This window comes from Aquarana catesbeiana, linkage group LG03 (assembly GCF_042186555.1).
Source record: "Aquarana catesbeiana isolate 2022-GZ linkage group LG03, ASM4218655v1, whole genome shotgun sequence".
In the NCBI taxonomy this organism is placed as follows: domain Eukaryota; kingdom Metazoa; phylum Chordata; class Amphibia; order Anura; family Ranidae; genus Aquarana; species Aquarana catesbeiana.
In genome coordinates this window covers 587,669,421-587,684,285 of record NC_133326.1, presented here as the reverse complement: position 1 = coordinate 587,684,285, position 14,865 = coordinate 587,669,421, and the positions used below count along the sequence as shown (strand labels likewise).

The 14,865-nt window shown below is 40.2% G+C and overlaps 1 protein-coding gene across 1 annotated transcript in view; it reads right to left on the bottom strand.

Moving 5' to 3' along the window:
• RASSF2 (Ras association domain family member 2) overlaps positions 1 to 14,865 on the bottom strand; it is an 89,834-nt gene that overhangs the window by 38,633 nt on the left and 36,336 nt on the right. Inside the window, exon 5 of the mRNA XM_073622044.1 lies at positions 6,391 to 6,458. Coding sequence (XP_073478145.1) covers positions 6,391 to 6,458 — 68 coding nt within the window. The remainder of the gene's footprint in view (positions 1 to 6,390; positions 6,459 to 14,865) is intronic.

The following is a 14,865-nucleotide window of genomic DNA, read 5'->3' as shown; positions in this document are numbered from 1 at the left end:
TAAATACGGTATGAGGTAAAAGTACAGTCATATTTGTATCTCCAGATACAGCATACAAGTGACCTTTTGTTACAGAGTCTCTCGTAGCTGTACATGCGATTATAGCAAATCACATGCTACACATGTTGTGCCTTATAATGGGGTCTTACATACAGTACATTCCCAGTAAAACTGAAAGGCACAGAGATAATCTAGATATCTCAAACAGAACATGGATTCTACCTAACTACACAGCTACCCAGCTTTCCTGCTGCCAGGAGCGGTGACTTCAAGATTCACCTGCAGCACCACCTGCTGGTTAATGCAAGACTGCAGCTGAGCTGTGTTCTCTAGAATTTATTATATTCTAGAGAACACAGATTAAATTCTATAATTTAAATATATAATATTATATATATATATATATATATATATATATATATATATATATATATATATATATATATATATATATATATATATATATATATATACACACACACACACACACACACACACACACACACACACATACATACATACACACACACACACACACACACGTATATACACATACATACATACACACACTCACAGTTGCGCTCATAAGTTTACATATCCTGGCAGAATTTATGATTTCTTGTTCATTTTACAGAGAATATAAATGATAACGCAAACTTTTCTTTCACTCATGGTTAGTGTTTGGCTGAAGCCATTTATTATCAATCAACTGTGTTTACTCTTTTTAAAATCATAATCACAACAGAAACTACCCAAATGACCCTGATCAAAAGTTTACATACCCTGGCAATTTTGGTCTGATAACATGCACACAAGTTGACACAAAGGGATTTGAATGGCTATTAAAAAAGGTAACCATCCTCACCTGTGATCTGTTTGTTTGTAATTAGTGTGTTTGTATAAAAGGTCAATGAGTTTTTGGACTCCTGACAGACCCTTGCATCTTTCATCCAGTGCTGCACTGACATTTCTGGATTCTGAGTCACAGGGATCTCCCACATAAGCATCTCCCCATTCTGCCGCTCCGTGACACGATCCCTGGCTCCCGGCGGACATAGAGCCCGCGGGACCCGCAGGCATGCTCACAGAGTATGCGGCGGCGCGCCCACTATGCTGTGATTTAAAGCTGATGTACCTGTACTCCTATTTGCCCAGCCATGCCATTGTGCCGATGTATATCGTTGTGCGCTGGTCGGCAAGGAGTTTGCGGTTTGCTTGTAGTGTGTGTGTGTGTGTGTGTGTGTGTGTGTGTGTGTGTGTGTGTGTGAGGGGTTCTGTTGAAACCAAACCATGGTCAGGTAGATCAACTAAAATTTCAGCCACAACTGCCAGGAAAATTGTTTGGGATGTAAAGAAAAACCCACAAATAGCTTCAGGTGAAACACAGGACTCTCTGCAAATATGTGGTGTGGCTGTTTCAAGATGCACAATAAGGAGGCACTTGAAGAAAGATGAGCTGCATGGTCAAGTCGCCAGAAGAAAGCCATTACTACGCAAATGCCACAAAGTATCCCGCTTACAATACGCCAAACAGCACAGAGATAAGCCTCAAACCTTCTGGCACAAAGTCATTTGGAGTGATGAGACCAAAATTTAGCTTTTTGGCCACAACTATAAACACTTCATTTGGAGAGGAGTCAACAAGGCCTATGATTAAAAGGTACACCATTCCTACTGTGAAACATGGAGGTGGATCGCTGATGTTTTGGGGATGTGTGAGCTAAAAAGGCACAGGAAATTTGGTAAAAATTGATGGCAAGATGAATGTAGTGTGTTATCAAAAAATACTGGAGGAACATTTGTATTCATCAGCCAGGAAGCTGCGCATGGGACGTACTTGGACATTGCAACATGACAATGATCCAAAACACAAGGCCGAGTTGACCTGTCATTGGCTACAGCAGCATAAAGTTAGGGTTCTGGAGTGGCCATCTCAGTCTCCTGACCTCAATATCATTGAGCCACTCTGTGGAGATCTCAATCATGCAGTTCATGCAAGACAGCCTAAGAATTTACAGGAACTGGAGGCTTTTTGCCAATAGGGCAGCTTTACCATCTGAGAAGATAAGGAGCCTCATCCACAAAAGATTTCAAGCTGGTCACTGATGTTAAAAGGGGGCATTACACGATATTAAGAACTGGGATATGTAAACTTTTGATCAGGGTCATTTGGGTAGTTTCTGTTGTGATTATGATTTAATGAGTAAACACAGTTGATGGATAATAAATGGCTTCAGCCAAACACCGACCACGAGTGAAAGAAAAGTTTGTGTTATCATTCATATTCTCTGAAAAATGGAAAAATTATTGGAAATTAAGAAATCATAAATTCTGCCAGGGTATGTAAACTTATGAGCACAACTGTGTATGTTTATGTATGTAAGAAGATAGATAGATAGATAGATAGATAGATAGATAGATAGATAGATAGATAGATAGATAGATAGATAGATATGTGAAATTGAACAAATTGATAAATAAAGATTAGTAAATGTCCATATATTGGTGAATAATGTGCTCCAATCAATAAAGTGCAAAGGTGCTCCACTACCCCTCCCGTGTCCCCACTCACAGGATGGAATGGACCCCTAGCTTTTCAATCTAGGGGTTGTTCAGGCTTAGATTGTTGGCCAGGGATGGCAAACTCACATCAGGATGCAAAGAAGATCTGTAATCATGACCGTCATGTGTAGATAAATATAACCCAAAATGAGATAAAAGAAGGGGACTGATAGTGAAGTACTGTTTGGCAAGATCTTTATTGCGCAAACTTAAATGGGTACTTACAGAATATAGGTTAAAATCAAGCATGTATTGGCAAGAAATTGCAATAGGAAGCGCAGTTTCTGGTGTGCGTTCCACCGACAACCGTAAGTGATGTCGTTTGGACACAAAACCTGAAATTGCTCCACAGGGCTTCATCAAGGACCTAATTTCCGGTTAGAAGAGCCGACCTTAAATGCAAGAAGATGGTCACCTCCCCCTTATTCAGCCAATAGAAAGAACCATGGCGGCCATTTTAACGGATGGACAAAAATGTCTCCTCCACTGTATGGTTGATTCCCATAAGGGAGACTGGCGGCCATTATAATGGTTGGATGTCAATACCTCACAACATTAGGCTGGTTCCCATGAGTAAATAGTAATCAATCCAAAGGACGTCAATCCATGTGAAACAGTACATTATTAACATCATAGTCAAAAATGTATTTAAAAATATTAAAACATTAAATGAATATATAGTACCTTTATTAAAAATGCAGTTATACTTTAATTAAGTCAGCGCAGTACGAAGTTATATGTGAAATGTGTAAAAAATTAAAATAATGAAAAAATAAAAAATACAAATAAAAATAAATAGGAAACCCCAACACCAAGTAGTCCGGTGCAAGGAAAATTTTCCTTTTCAATGGAAACATGATTTGATCACATACCTAGGCATTCAAATCCCCTCCAAACTCTCACACCTATATACAAAGAATCACCTTCCCCTTTTAAATAATCTAACATCTGACTTTAAAACCTGGAACAAACCGATATTCTCCTGGTTCAGTAGGGCGGCCATCTTGAAGATGAACGCCCTGCCAAGACTCTTATACTTACTGCAGACGATTCCTATACAGATTCCTCTTTCCTTCCTCAAAACATACAGACAGATATGGCATAGGCATAGGCCTTCTAAACTACCACACCGCCACCCACCTCACCAGGATAGTGGACCGGAATGTCCACGGCCAACATAAAGACTGGGTCTCTTTAGAAACCTCCTTCACGAAATTACCCCTGAGTTCACTCCCTTGGATTTCCCCCAGCCAAATCCCACCAGAAATTCGCCTACATCCGACAATAGGGCCCACCATACTTTGTTTTCACCAGACGTGCAAGTACACTTCCATCTCCTCCACTCCTGGTCCACTGACTCCAATAAAACTAAACCCTGACTTCCCGCCAGGAATGCAGCACCAATACCTTTCTGACAACTGGCCAGATCAGAGCCCACCAATTTTACCACCAGGGTAAACTACTCTCTGCAGCTCAAATTGCCGCCCGCCTAGAGAAGACACCTATCCCCCCATGGGCATATCTAATGATTGCCCGCTACCTCAAAATTTTAGACAAAGATAAGACAGTGCTCAAGACAACTCACCCCTTTTGAAATACCGTGCACCAAAATGTCACCTCAATCCCATCGTATCTCCTACATTCACAACCTTATCTTCGCTGATCTCAAAGCAAATGATAACTAATCTTGCAAAAAAAATGGGAGTCTGATCTATCCATCCAAATCACGGATGAGAGATGAGAAATAATATTTCTAAACATACACAAAGGGTCAACCAACGTTACCACCCAGGAAAATGGGTACAAAAATCTGGTGGTCCTGCACCCCCTTGTAAGCTTTCTGGTCAGAGGTCTGTCGCATAACCACTCAAGTTAACTTATACAACCTAGACTTCACCCCAGCTCAATTCCTTCTACACCTTTCATCTTTACCACATACCACTTTGCTATAAATCAGAAATGATGCATATGATTAATGCAGCAAAACAATGTATCCCCATACATTGGAACTCAACGCAAACACCCACTCTCAAAGAATGGTTGGCTAGAATACACAAAGTAGCTGAAATGGAAAAACTCATTCATATCTCTTGAGACACTCCGACAAAATTCAGTCAAAAGTGGGCCTGTTGGATACACTACCAAACGACACCTGAATACATCACCACGCTAAAGGAGATCCCTATCCGTGACAGGCCTCATTTAATTCTCTTGTTACCTAATCCCCATATAATCTAGCCCTCTAACCAATAACTCTTCCTTTACCCAGGAGTTACCCCCCAAAATTATCCAACGCTCTCTCAAAAATACCATCGTCGAACAACATTAGCCAGGGGAAGTCAGAGACATCCCATTCTACCCTCTCCCCCCTCTCCCACCACCCCACCCCTACCTTTTCCCCCAGTCCTCCCCACCTCCCCCTCTCCCCTCCCCCATTCCCTATGCTCCCCATCTAGACACCCATGTAGCACACAATCTTCCCACTTCACACAGTTATTGAACACCCAACCCAAAGATCAAACTTAAGACACACATGCAGCTACTCTAACCACCCACTAACCATGTCCACATCCATCTAGAGCTATATACAAACTACATCCTACATCTGTCATATTCCTTTCTCATGTTACAAGACCTGCACATCAGTACCTCAACTGAACATATGATAGACTTTCCTCAGAGTTTCTGATATCGGCCAATTATGGCTCTATTAAATGTTTAGGTTGGGTCCTTAACCCCTTCCTAAACATATAAGCCTGAGTTGAAGTGATTATCAATATTTGTTGGGACATTTCGTTACTATGCATCTCTTAACTGTTTGACCAATGATTAAGATTTCTGTAAAGATTTTCTATTTTTCAATAAAATACATTTTTGGGGGAAAAAAATAAATAAATAGGAAAATAAAAAAATAAATAAAAATAGAAATGTGGAGAAAAATGTATCTACATGAGAGTTATTACCAATTAGATAGAAAACAATTAAGGTCTAATTCAATATTTAACCCCAATGGACACATCGTTCTTAGACGATGGATCCACTGGGTCTCGTTCTGAGAGATGGCCCTCTTGAGGTTTCCTCCTCTCCAATTACCCTTGACTTTGTCTATGTCACAGAATGTCAATTCACTCGGATCTCTCCCATGATGGAGTCTAAAGTGGTTAGACAAACTGTGGTGTTTGTAACCCTTCCTAATCCGGTCTCATAATTTTCTGGTGGTTCTGCCCACATATTGTAACCCACATGGGCATGTTAAGAGGTAGGTAACATGTGCGGTCCCACAAGTGATGCATTTCCTAATTTCATTGCAAAAAACCTCCCATTTCCTACCCTAAATCTATTGCTAACTGGGAACTGGAACTAATGAATGATCCTTCATTAATTAGTAATATAGAGGAAGGAGGAACAGTTTACATTTGTGATTGCGACAAGCTACAGAGCCATTCAGATCGGCTCTGTACACTGCCTGTGATGGGAGCTGTCAGATGACAGCTCAGATTAAAGAAACGAATGCCCAAACTGGCCACCTGTGGGTTTTTTTTTTTTGCAATGTCATATATAAGGCACTGCAGAAATAAAATGTCCATCAAAAATGTAAATGGGTAGGACAAATGGTTAAGCAAGTTTGCTTGATAAAGTGTCCCATTATAATAGCACAGATTTTGAAGATAAAGGAAATGCTTGCATGTGACCTATCAGATCCTATAAAGACCAAAAATACAACTACAGTACTGTATATAGTGGGAAATCCTTGCTGTGGGATATTTAGGCTACTTATTTGGCTTGTTTTAAGAGCAAAAATACACAACAAACACGCTGCTCACTTACCAGGAGAAAAGGTATCTTCAGCTTCTGTCACCTGGATATCAGGGATGATGGTGGGTTTAGCTGCTTTTCTGGAAGAGAACACATTTAACAATCAGAAACCATCCAGCTATGCTTTCCATGTATATACCTTTTGGTCAATAACGCTATATGTACAATATGTCATTGCCTCTTCATCCTCTCTGACAGTCGGCATACAAAAATGTTATCTCCTTCCATTCTGGGTTTGTTTGAAAACAGCTATGATTGTATAAAATTCAAAGTATTCTTTCTTAAAGTAAAACTATGTTTTCCTATTAAATTATGTGCGGCGTCACCCAGTTATAAAGGTCACTGCACACAGTTTTCCTTAGTACCCCTGCAACATCCCACACATACCAGTTGATCCTGCCAGTACAGTCACCTAATGCAGCATCCTGTGAAGGAGTGGCAACGATGCTGCACTGCTAATCTCACAGCAGAGTTCACATACTCATGTAGTCTGTGCCTCCTTTTACTACAGTGGGATGAAAAACTGTTGGGGGAGCGTGGCTCTCAGCATTGTCATGGCCATTTCACAAGCCTGGAACTTGTCAATCAGCATCTGCTCACACCTAGTCCTAGCCACTGCTTTCTGGATTGGCAGCACTCTCACTGTTACTGAAAACTCTCACTTTGAGCTGCAGTGCCTGGGAAGGAGATCATCTGAGACAGTGGATTTTGCCGATTCAGGGAAGGTAAAGAAAGTTTTCTGTTTATGCAACGAGTCTGGTGCATCGCATAGTAACTGAATTTGGTATTTGTTAACACTGTCATACAGGAGCCTTTAGTTGTGCTTATAATTTGACAAGCTTGTGAATGCAGTGAATTAAGAGGACTGCTCCCAACAGTAATGCAAACGTGGGCATAGCTTTTTTATTAATTACATGGGTCATTCAGATTTCACATGTTGGTAGAGTAACTCTTCCTCTACAGAATCTCTTGTTTTCATTGCAGATAAATAATGGATTCCAAGCAGAAGCAACATGCCATCATTGAGTTCTTGATGAAGGAGTGGAGGAGGCTGTCCGCCATCCACAGAAAGCTACAGAATATTTATGGAGAAGACACCATTGACAAGAGCAATGTCTGGTCATTGGTGACTCTTGTCAATGGTGTCCTCTCCATAAATATTCTGTGGATGGCGGACAGTCTGCACCCCTCCTTCATCAAGATTTCAATGGCGGCACATTGCTTCTGCTTGGAATCCATTTTTTACCTCCTAAAAAAAAAAAAAAAAAAAAAAAAAAAAAAGTATGTCCTCTTTTGCATTACTTTTGGTAAAGCTCTTGTAGACACTCTATTGGATGACTTAAAGCAGTATTAAACCCTAAAGCAAACATTATATTGCAGCTTACCAATTCTTAGATGTGATGGCCGGATTTTTTTTTTTTTTTAAGCCTTACTTTTTTATATTTTCTTCTGGTGATCTGGCTAGTAAGTCTGTTGTTTTTCAACAAAACAAGCTCTCCTGCAAAATGTATCAGCTTAGAGCAATGAAACAAACCATTTACCACTGGTAGAGGTGCTTACAATGATTAACTTTGATTTATTCATGTAAAATCTTTATCCCAAAAGGAAAAAAAAAAAAATGTTGCTGTAAAGGCTTGTGTAACTGCAGTGCGACCTTGAGTTTGGCTTTAATTGTTAGTATATCCAAATCTGCTAGTACATCTAACACTCTTCCCCCACCACCCCCACTAACAATGATGCTATCCAAAAGGTGCCTTCTGTGCTCATACATCCAGAGTGTAGGCACTCTAATACAGAAGGTGTGTTACTGGCCAGATCACCAGGTGAAAACAGAGGGAGAGAAGCCTAAAAAAGAAAACTAATGCAGGACCCACATCTAAGGGTTGGTAAACTGCAATATATTACATTTTTAGTTTTGGGTTTAATACCGCTTTAAAGTTATTAAAGATGCAAGCTTTTGGGATAGCTTAAATCCCTTCTTCAGGCTGAAATGCATAGAGATTAAAGTTATCCTAAAAGCTTGCTTCTTTAATAACTTAAAGCGGACCTTCAGTCATTTTTTCAATTGTACATCTATTAAATCTTCTGTCCTTGTTGTTTTAACTTTGGATAGCAAAACATTTTCTTTCTGCCAGTAATACCTTATATAGCCCACTTCCTCTTTATTGTCTGGTAAAAAACCTGAGGCTTATGACATCATGCACAACTCTCTCTCACTCTTGTGAGAGTTTGCCAGGAAGGGAGGGGGGATGAGTCATAAGAGGGCCAATGACAGCTGCATTGTGTGTCTGTGTAAATCCAGGAAGTGAAAAGGCAGCAGCTTCGGCTGCCCACAGTTAAAATGGCTGCAGCCAGACTTAGTGGAGGGAGATTTCTGCAGCATATTTGGCAAGTACAGAATCACAATATATATATATATATATATATAAAATATGCAAAGTGGTTGGAGGGAAGTTTCAGAATGGCAAAGATGCTTTTATTTTACAAATTATGTGAGCAGACTGCAGTTCCTCTTTAAAGAGGTTATAAAAAAAAAATAAAACAAAAAACACAAAAACAAAATAAAAAACCCTGCAAGACAAAGGCATAATTTGCTAGTATGCATTGCATACTAGCTCATTATGAAATACTTACCTTAGAATGAAGCTGTTGCAGAGGCCCCTGCACACTGCTGACATTTTTCCCTGGAGTTTCTTCAGGGTTTGCGGGCTGTGGTGCTGTGATTGGCTGGAGCCGCGATGACATAACTCGTGCAGGAGCCGCCGTTCACAGCACGGGCTCAGAAGGAACGCCACCCGTGAGTTGTTCCTTTTAGAGCGCATGCGCCAGGGAGGTCGCTGGCTGCAATGTAAATATCTCCTAAACTGTACAGGTTTAGGAGATATTTTCACTACCTATAGGTAAGCCTTAATATAGGCTTACCTATAGGTACATGTCAGCAGAGGAAGTTTACTTCTTCTTTAAAGCAGAATTCCACCCAAAAACTTAACTTCCGCTGTCCGGATTCCTCCCCCCCTCCAGTATTACATTTGGCCCCTTTCGGGGGGGAGCAGATACCTGTCTAATATGAAAGATCGCTGCAGTATCCCTGACGATCTACGTCACGTCCAGCTGTGAATCACTTCCTGATTCCCTTACTAGCAATGCCGGCGCCTGCACCTGGAGCCGAGGGGAAAGGTCGGCTTTGGGTGAGGACATCGCGGTCGCCCTGGACTAGTAAGTGTCCTTATTTTAAAATTCAGCAGCTGCAGTATTTGTAGCTGCTGACTTTTCATTATTTTTTTTTTAGGCAGAACTCCGCTTTAAGATAATAAAGGTTATCAAGCGAAAGCCAAATGTATTGCATTAAATCAATGGCTAACACGGTACAATACTCTAGTACAAGCTTACTATGAAAGATTTCGATTTGCCCCTTATTTAGTTTTACTTTGTCTGAATCAAGTTCTTCAGCTTGAGTCAGAAGTCAGCGGTCACGTGATGGTAACTTCCCTAGGAGGTGCTGCACAATGCAATCTCTCAGTGGCTTTTCTACTAACCTAAAACAGGCAAGCATTTCACTCTCATCAGATTTCACTGTCTGCATGCTTGCTCCTTATCAGTGACATTATTTTTATTATTATTATTATTATTATACAAGATTTATATAGCGCCAACAGTTTGCGCAGTGCTTAACAAAATGAATGCAGACATTACAGTTACATTACAATTTGGTACAAGAGGAATCAGAGGGCCCTGCTCATTAGAGCTTACAATCTAAAAATGCTAAAACAATAAACCAAGGATAACCATGATGGAACTTTTAAAACCCAAGTCAGCAGTTGTTTTCTATTTTCACAAAGTGACCTCTCGCCCACAAATAGTGCACACTAAATGAACAGCAGGCATAAACATCAATAGGGGTCGTTATCTGTTGTTAAGCTCTGTATTTTGGACAGCTTAAACTAATCATGGAAAGACTTTCCAGCCATAAAATATTTGCACAGATGATTTTCACATGTCCTGAAGCTCAGTGTTCCTCTTTGTTGTGTTTGGAAGCAGAGCATGGAATCTAGAAGTCACAGGATACTGCCAAAAAAAAAAAAAAAAGCCTTATGAATCCAGCCTCCCACCCCTTCCACAACCCAGAACAGTAACCGTTCAGCTTCTTCGATCAGATAAAACCACAACGAAAGGGGCATTTTCTATACCATGATCTTCATGTATCAAGAGGAATCGGGTCATATCAACCAAACAGATTCTCCCTTTTATTTTTTTTAGTGGAATCTAATTAATTGCTTTGAACAATACGGACCTGTTCCATTCAGATGGTTTATTTATTATAAGATAATTATAATGACGGCTTTCTGACTTTATGATACCATTGTATCATGGCACAATGTACCATGATATCATGCTGTGCAATAGATAGACTCATTATGATATGCAAGTGGTTCTTTGATCGCATGGAAAAGCATTATATAGCAATAAACTGCAAAGAACGAACATTTCCTTTCATATAAAAATGGCAGAGCAGGTCATTTGCAGTAACCAAACACTCTTGAGAATTATTAATCCTCGTAAAATAAATATAAATTATTAAAAACAGGGCCCTGCTTACATATTAAATGCGATTTAAAATTGTCTTAATTCTCATTGCTTTCAGAGATCATTTGTACGATTCTGTGTCACTTTCTATTTTCTTCTTTTTATGTATACCCTCTGTACTTTGGTATATTGATAAATATAGAGTTGGAAAAAAAAATTTGTTTTAATGTATGGGATAAAACACATTCAGATTTCTATCAAGTCATTTGGAGTATAATTTTCTTTCTAGTAATTTGGAGTATCATGTTCTATCTAGTAATTCAGAGTATAATTTGTGCACGATGAGTTATTTGTCCCAGTACAAGCAATAAAAAAAAAAAAAAAATAGACATTAATAGGGTTTTAACCCTCTCCTAATATATCCAAGATTAACAAAAAAAAAAAAAAAAAAAAAATAATATATATATATATATATATATATATATATATATGTCTTGACTTGAAGTTACATAATAGTGCTTTCTGCTAAACAAGGATGTATGGGTCTTTGTGCACCCCCTCCAATGCTTCATGGTGGCTGACAGCTGACACACAAAGCATTCAAAGCTTGCACAGCATGACTTTTCCTTAGTTCAGACCTATTGGATGTGGCGTAAAGAGCGAGAGGAGCCACTCATTTGTATGAGAACTGAAAGTCTTCCGTGTGTGGATGGTTACAGAAGAACACAATAAAAACAGCATATATCTTGTATTTTAGAAAGCAGACACAGCCTGAGTTGAGGGGCCTGTCGCCTGCTGGCATGCTGTCAAGAAGGACCCTTGCTCTGTGTGGAGGCAGTGGTCTTTCTAATCAGCAGGAAGACATGGACTTTGCTCTAGATCAGAATGCAAGCTTCCTTGGCAGCATTCTGCCAGGAGAAGTTTTTTTTTTTTATAAACTCAAGATGTGACTACTGAAAAGAATCTGTAACATTTTGCACAACTTTGACGCACCGATTTAAGCTGCAAAATAAATTCAGTTTGACTTTAAAGAGTAGCTAAACCTCCGCAAAAAAATGTGTGAAATATATATACAAATTCAGCTCCTCTGAGCTTTCATGTAGTGGCTGCATTCCTTTTAATTCTTCAGGATAAGAACATTTACAGCAAATTCAGAAAATACGTGTTAATCCTGTTGGAAATGCAGTGTGCTTTTCACTTCCTGTGAGCTAAAAAGTAAGCACAAACATATCTTGAGTAAAACACTAGTCCCATCGAGTACCACGTAATAAAGATGAGTAAAAAAAATGTATGAGATTCAGCCTGCGTGACACCATGTCTCCTTCCATAGATACATTGGAGAAATAAGTGCAGACATAAAGGGACAGGAAGCATATTTTTTGCTGGATTACCAGGTGAAAATAAAAAGACTAAGGTAGCCACCACATCTAAGGACTGGTAGCTGCAATATTACATTTTTGCTTTTCTGGTTTAGATACACTTTAAAAGGGTAAGTTCAGCAAGAAAAATCTGTAATTGAAATTGCTGAAATTGCTAGGTTAGGTAAATTTAGTTGCTCACTGTACTCAGTGTAGCTGCCTTTGATTAGTTAGGTCTGCTCTGTGTTCTCAGCTGCTGCTAGTCTGTTCACTCCCTCTGCTGTCAAGAAAAGCTGTGAGAACTTTCTGGATAATAGGTGTGGAGCTATGCAGATGGCAGCATTTATATAGCCCTGGCTAATCTCAGGGAGCAGGGCCCTGATGCCATGCTGGGTTTATATTCTCTAAGCACACTGAGCTCTGGGTCTATTCCTGGGAGGATTAGTCCAGCCTGGAGGGCTTGCTGATCTCCAGGGCAGTGCTTCCATGTGCTTGCTGTTTGTAAGGCCTCAGATGGGTGACCTGGGTGCTAGAGCTGCTGAGAGCTGACTGAGGGGTTGTCTACTGAAGATCTAGTCTGGTACCACTGCATGAATGTCAAGCTTGGAAGTTGGAAGAAGGCAACCAGCTTTCCCTGAACATTTTGTGACTACACAAACTGCTGCGAGAGATCTTAGAGGCTTTTTGGCTGCTGCCACCCCTCTTTTGGTAGAAGGTTTACTGTGTGTTTGCTAAAGGGGACATCAACTGGTGTCCTGATGAGCTTATTTTACCTAATTCCTTGTGAATTGACTTTGCTCTTATTGCTCTAAAATAAAAAGCTTGTGTTCTGTTAACTGCTTCTACTGCAAGCCAAGTCCACAGTTAGCTATATGCAAGGATTTTTGTTTCAGCTGTATAGAAAGGAGTTCATTGTCCTCAATCTGCACATAGTTTCTGTTTTTAAAGCACCTCACTCAATTCCCTCAATGCTATCAAACAAACACCCCTAGACTGGTTATTGAGGAAAAGCGTGGCTGAGAGCATGTACCTGGTTGCGGGGCAATCTACACACTAAAGTATTTACATATTATGGACAAGCACTAAAAGCACTTTGAAAACAATCCCTCATTCACCCCTGTAGCTACAGACATTGTGGAGAAATTCTTCAAAAGTTCACAATAGAGGCAGTGAAATCTTATCTATGCATGTTAGCAGAATATTGACAGCCTGCTGGCATTCTAATGAACACACACAGGTTTTCCTGCCCCAGGTGGCGCATGCAGCTGGCCATAGAAGCGAATGGCTGCCCACAGCCAAACTTGGGTATATACCAATGGTTTCCAGCATCAGCCTTAAAGTGGTTGTAAACCCTTACAACACAATTTTTGCTACAGGTAAGCCTAGAATAAGGCTTACCTGTAGCTACCCCAGAGATCTCCTAAACCTGAACGGTTTAGGAGATATCCCCTGTATTTGCATGTGCCAACATCATCGGCACATGCGCACTGAAGCAATGGCACGTACATGCCGTAGCTTCAGTTAGACTGTGCCGTTACCGTGTGCAGGATTGAGGTAATCGTGGCTCCGGCCAATCAATCACAGCGCCAGAGCCGCGATACCCAGAAGTAACTCCGGGGAGAAATGTCGCCGGCCTGAGTGGTGAACGAGGACCGCTGCGGGGGCTTCAATCTAAGGTAAGTAATACATAATGAGCTAGTAAGCTATGCATACTAGCTTATTATGCCTTTGTCTTCCAGTTTTTTTTGTTTTTTTTTAATTGGGTTTACAACCACTTTAACACGTGCATTCGTGTATGACGCATTCTCAGAATACCTGAATTTGCAGCCATTTACAACTATTCACTTCTATGGCCGATTGTCACCTGTGTTTCCCCAGGCAGATGTCATCTAGAGAGGTCACAGACAACTTGCTTTTCCTGCTTGTTAAAATTAGGCCAGTGCTTTAATGTCCATAGTCTATGCATAGCTGCACTTTAAGCCACAATCTGGTCAAGGGAAGGCTACAAGCTACAACTTGATACACTGAGTGGCTACATGAATATATATTTGTATCCAGCGATGACAGACAAAAGGGTTCATGGCCGTGTGCAAGGGACTTAAAGTATAACTTTTTTTTTGGATACAGTAGAGAGGGATTAGATTGCCTGTGTCCCCGGTGCGGAGATTCACACTCTCAATTTGTCCTGTTTATTGTTTTGAAAGGGAAAGTACAAAAAAAAAAAAATCCCACCATTTTGGGTTGTCCCCAGATAGTAACTGAGGAGATATATTCCAATGGGGACACTAATGATGGCGACAACCAGGGGTTCCCTCACTTTGGAGGGTTTCTACTCACTTCCTGTTTTAGCTTTGGGACAGGAGAAAATGAAGGAGATCTCCCCAATGGGACACCAACGACAAAAAACCCTTTATAGGGGTTTTAACCTTCTCTTACTCTATCCAAAAGGAAAAAAATGCCTTTAGTTTTACTTTAAGGGGGTCTTACTTGCCTGTAAATACAGGATACTATATCTGACAAGTGTACCCTATATGGCCAAGAGGGTGACAGTGTCATTTAATCTGCTATCAGAGTGATCTTGGTGATTGCATTTAAACGGACATTG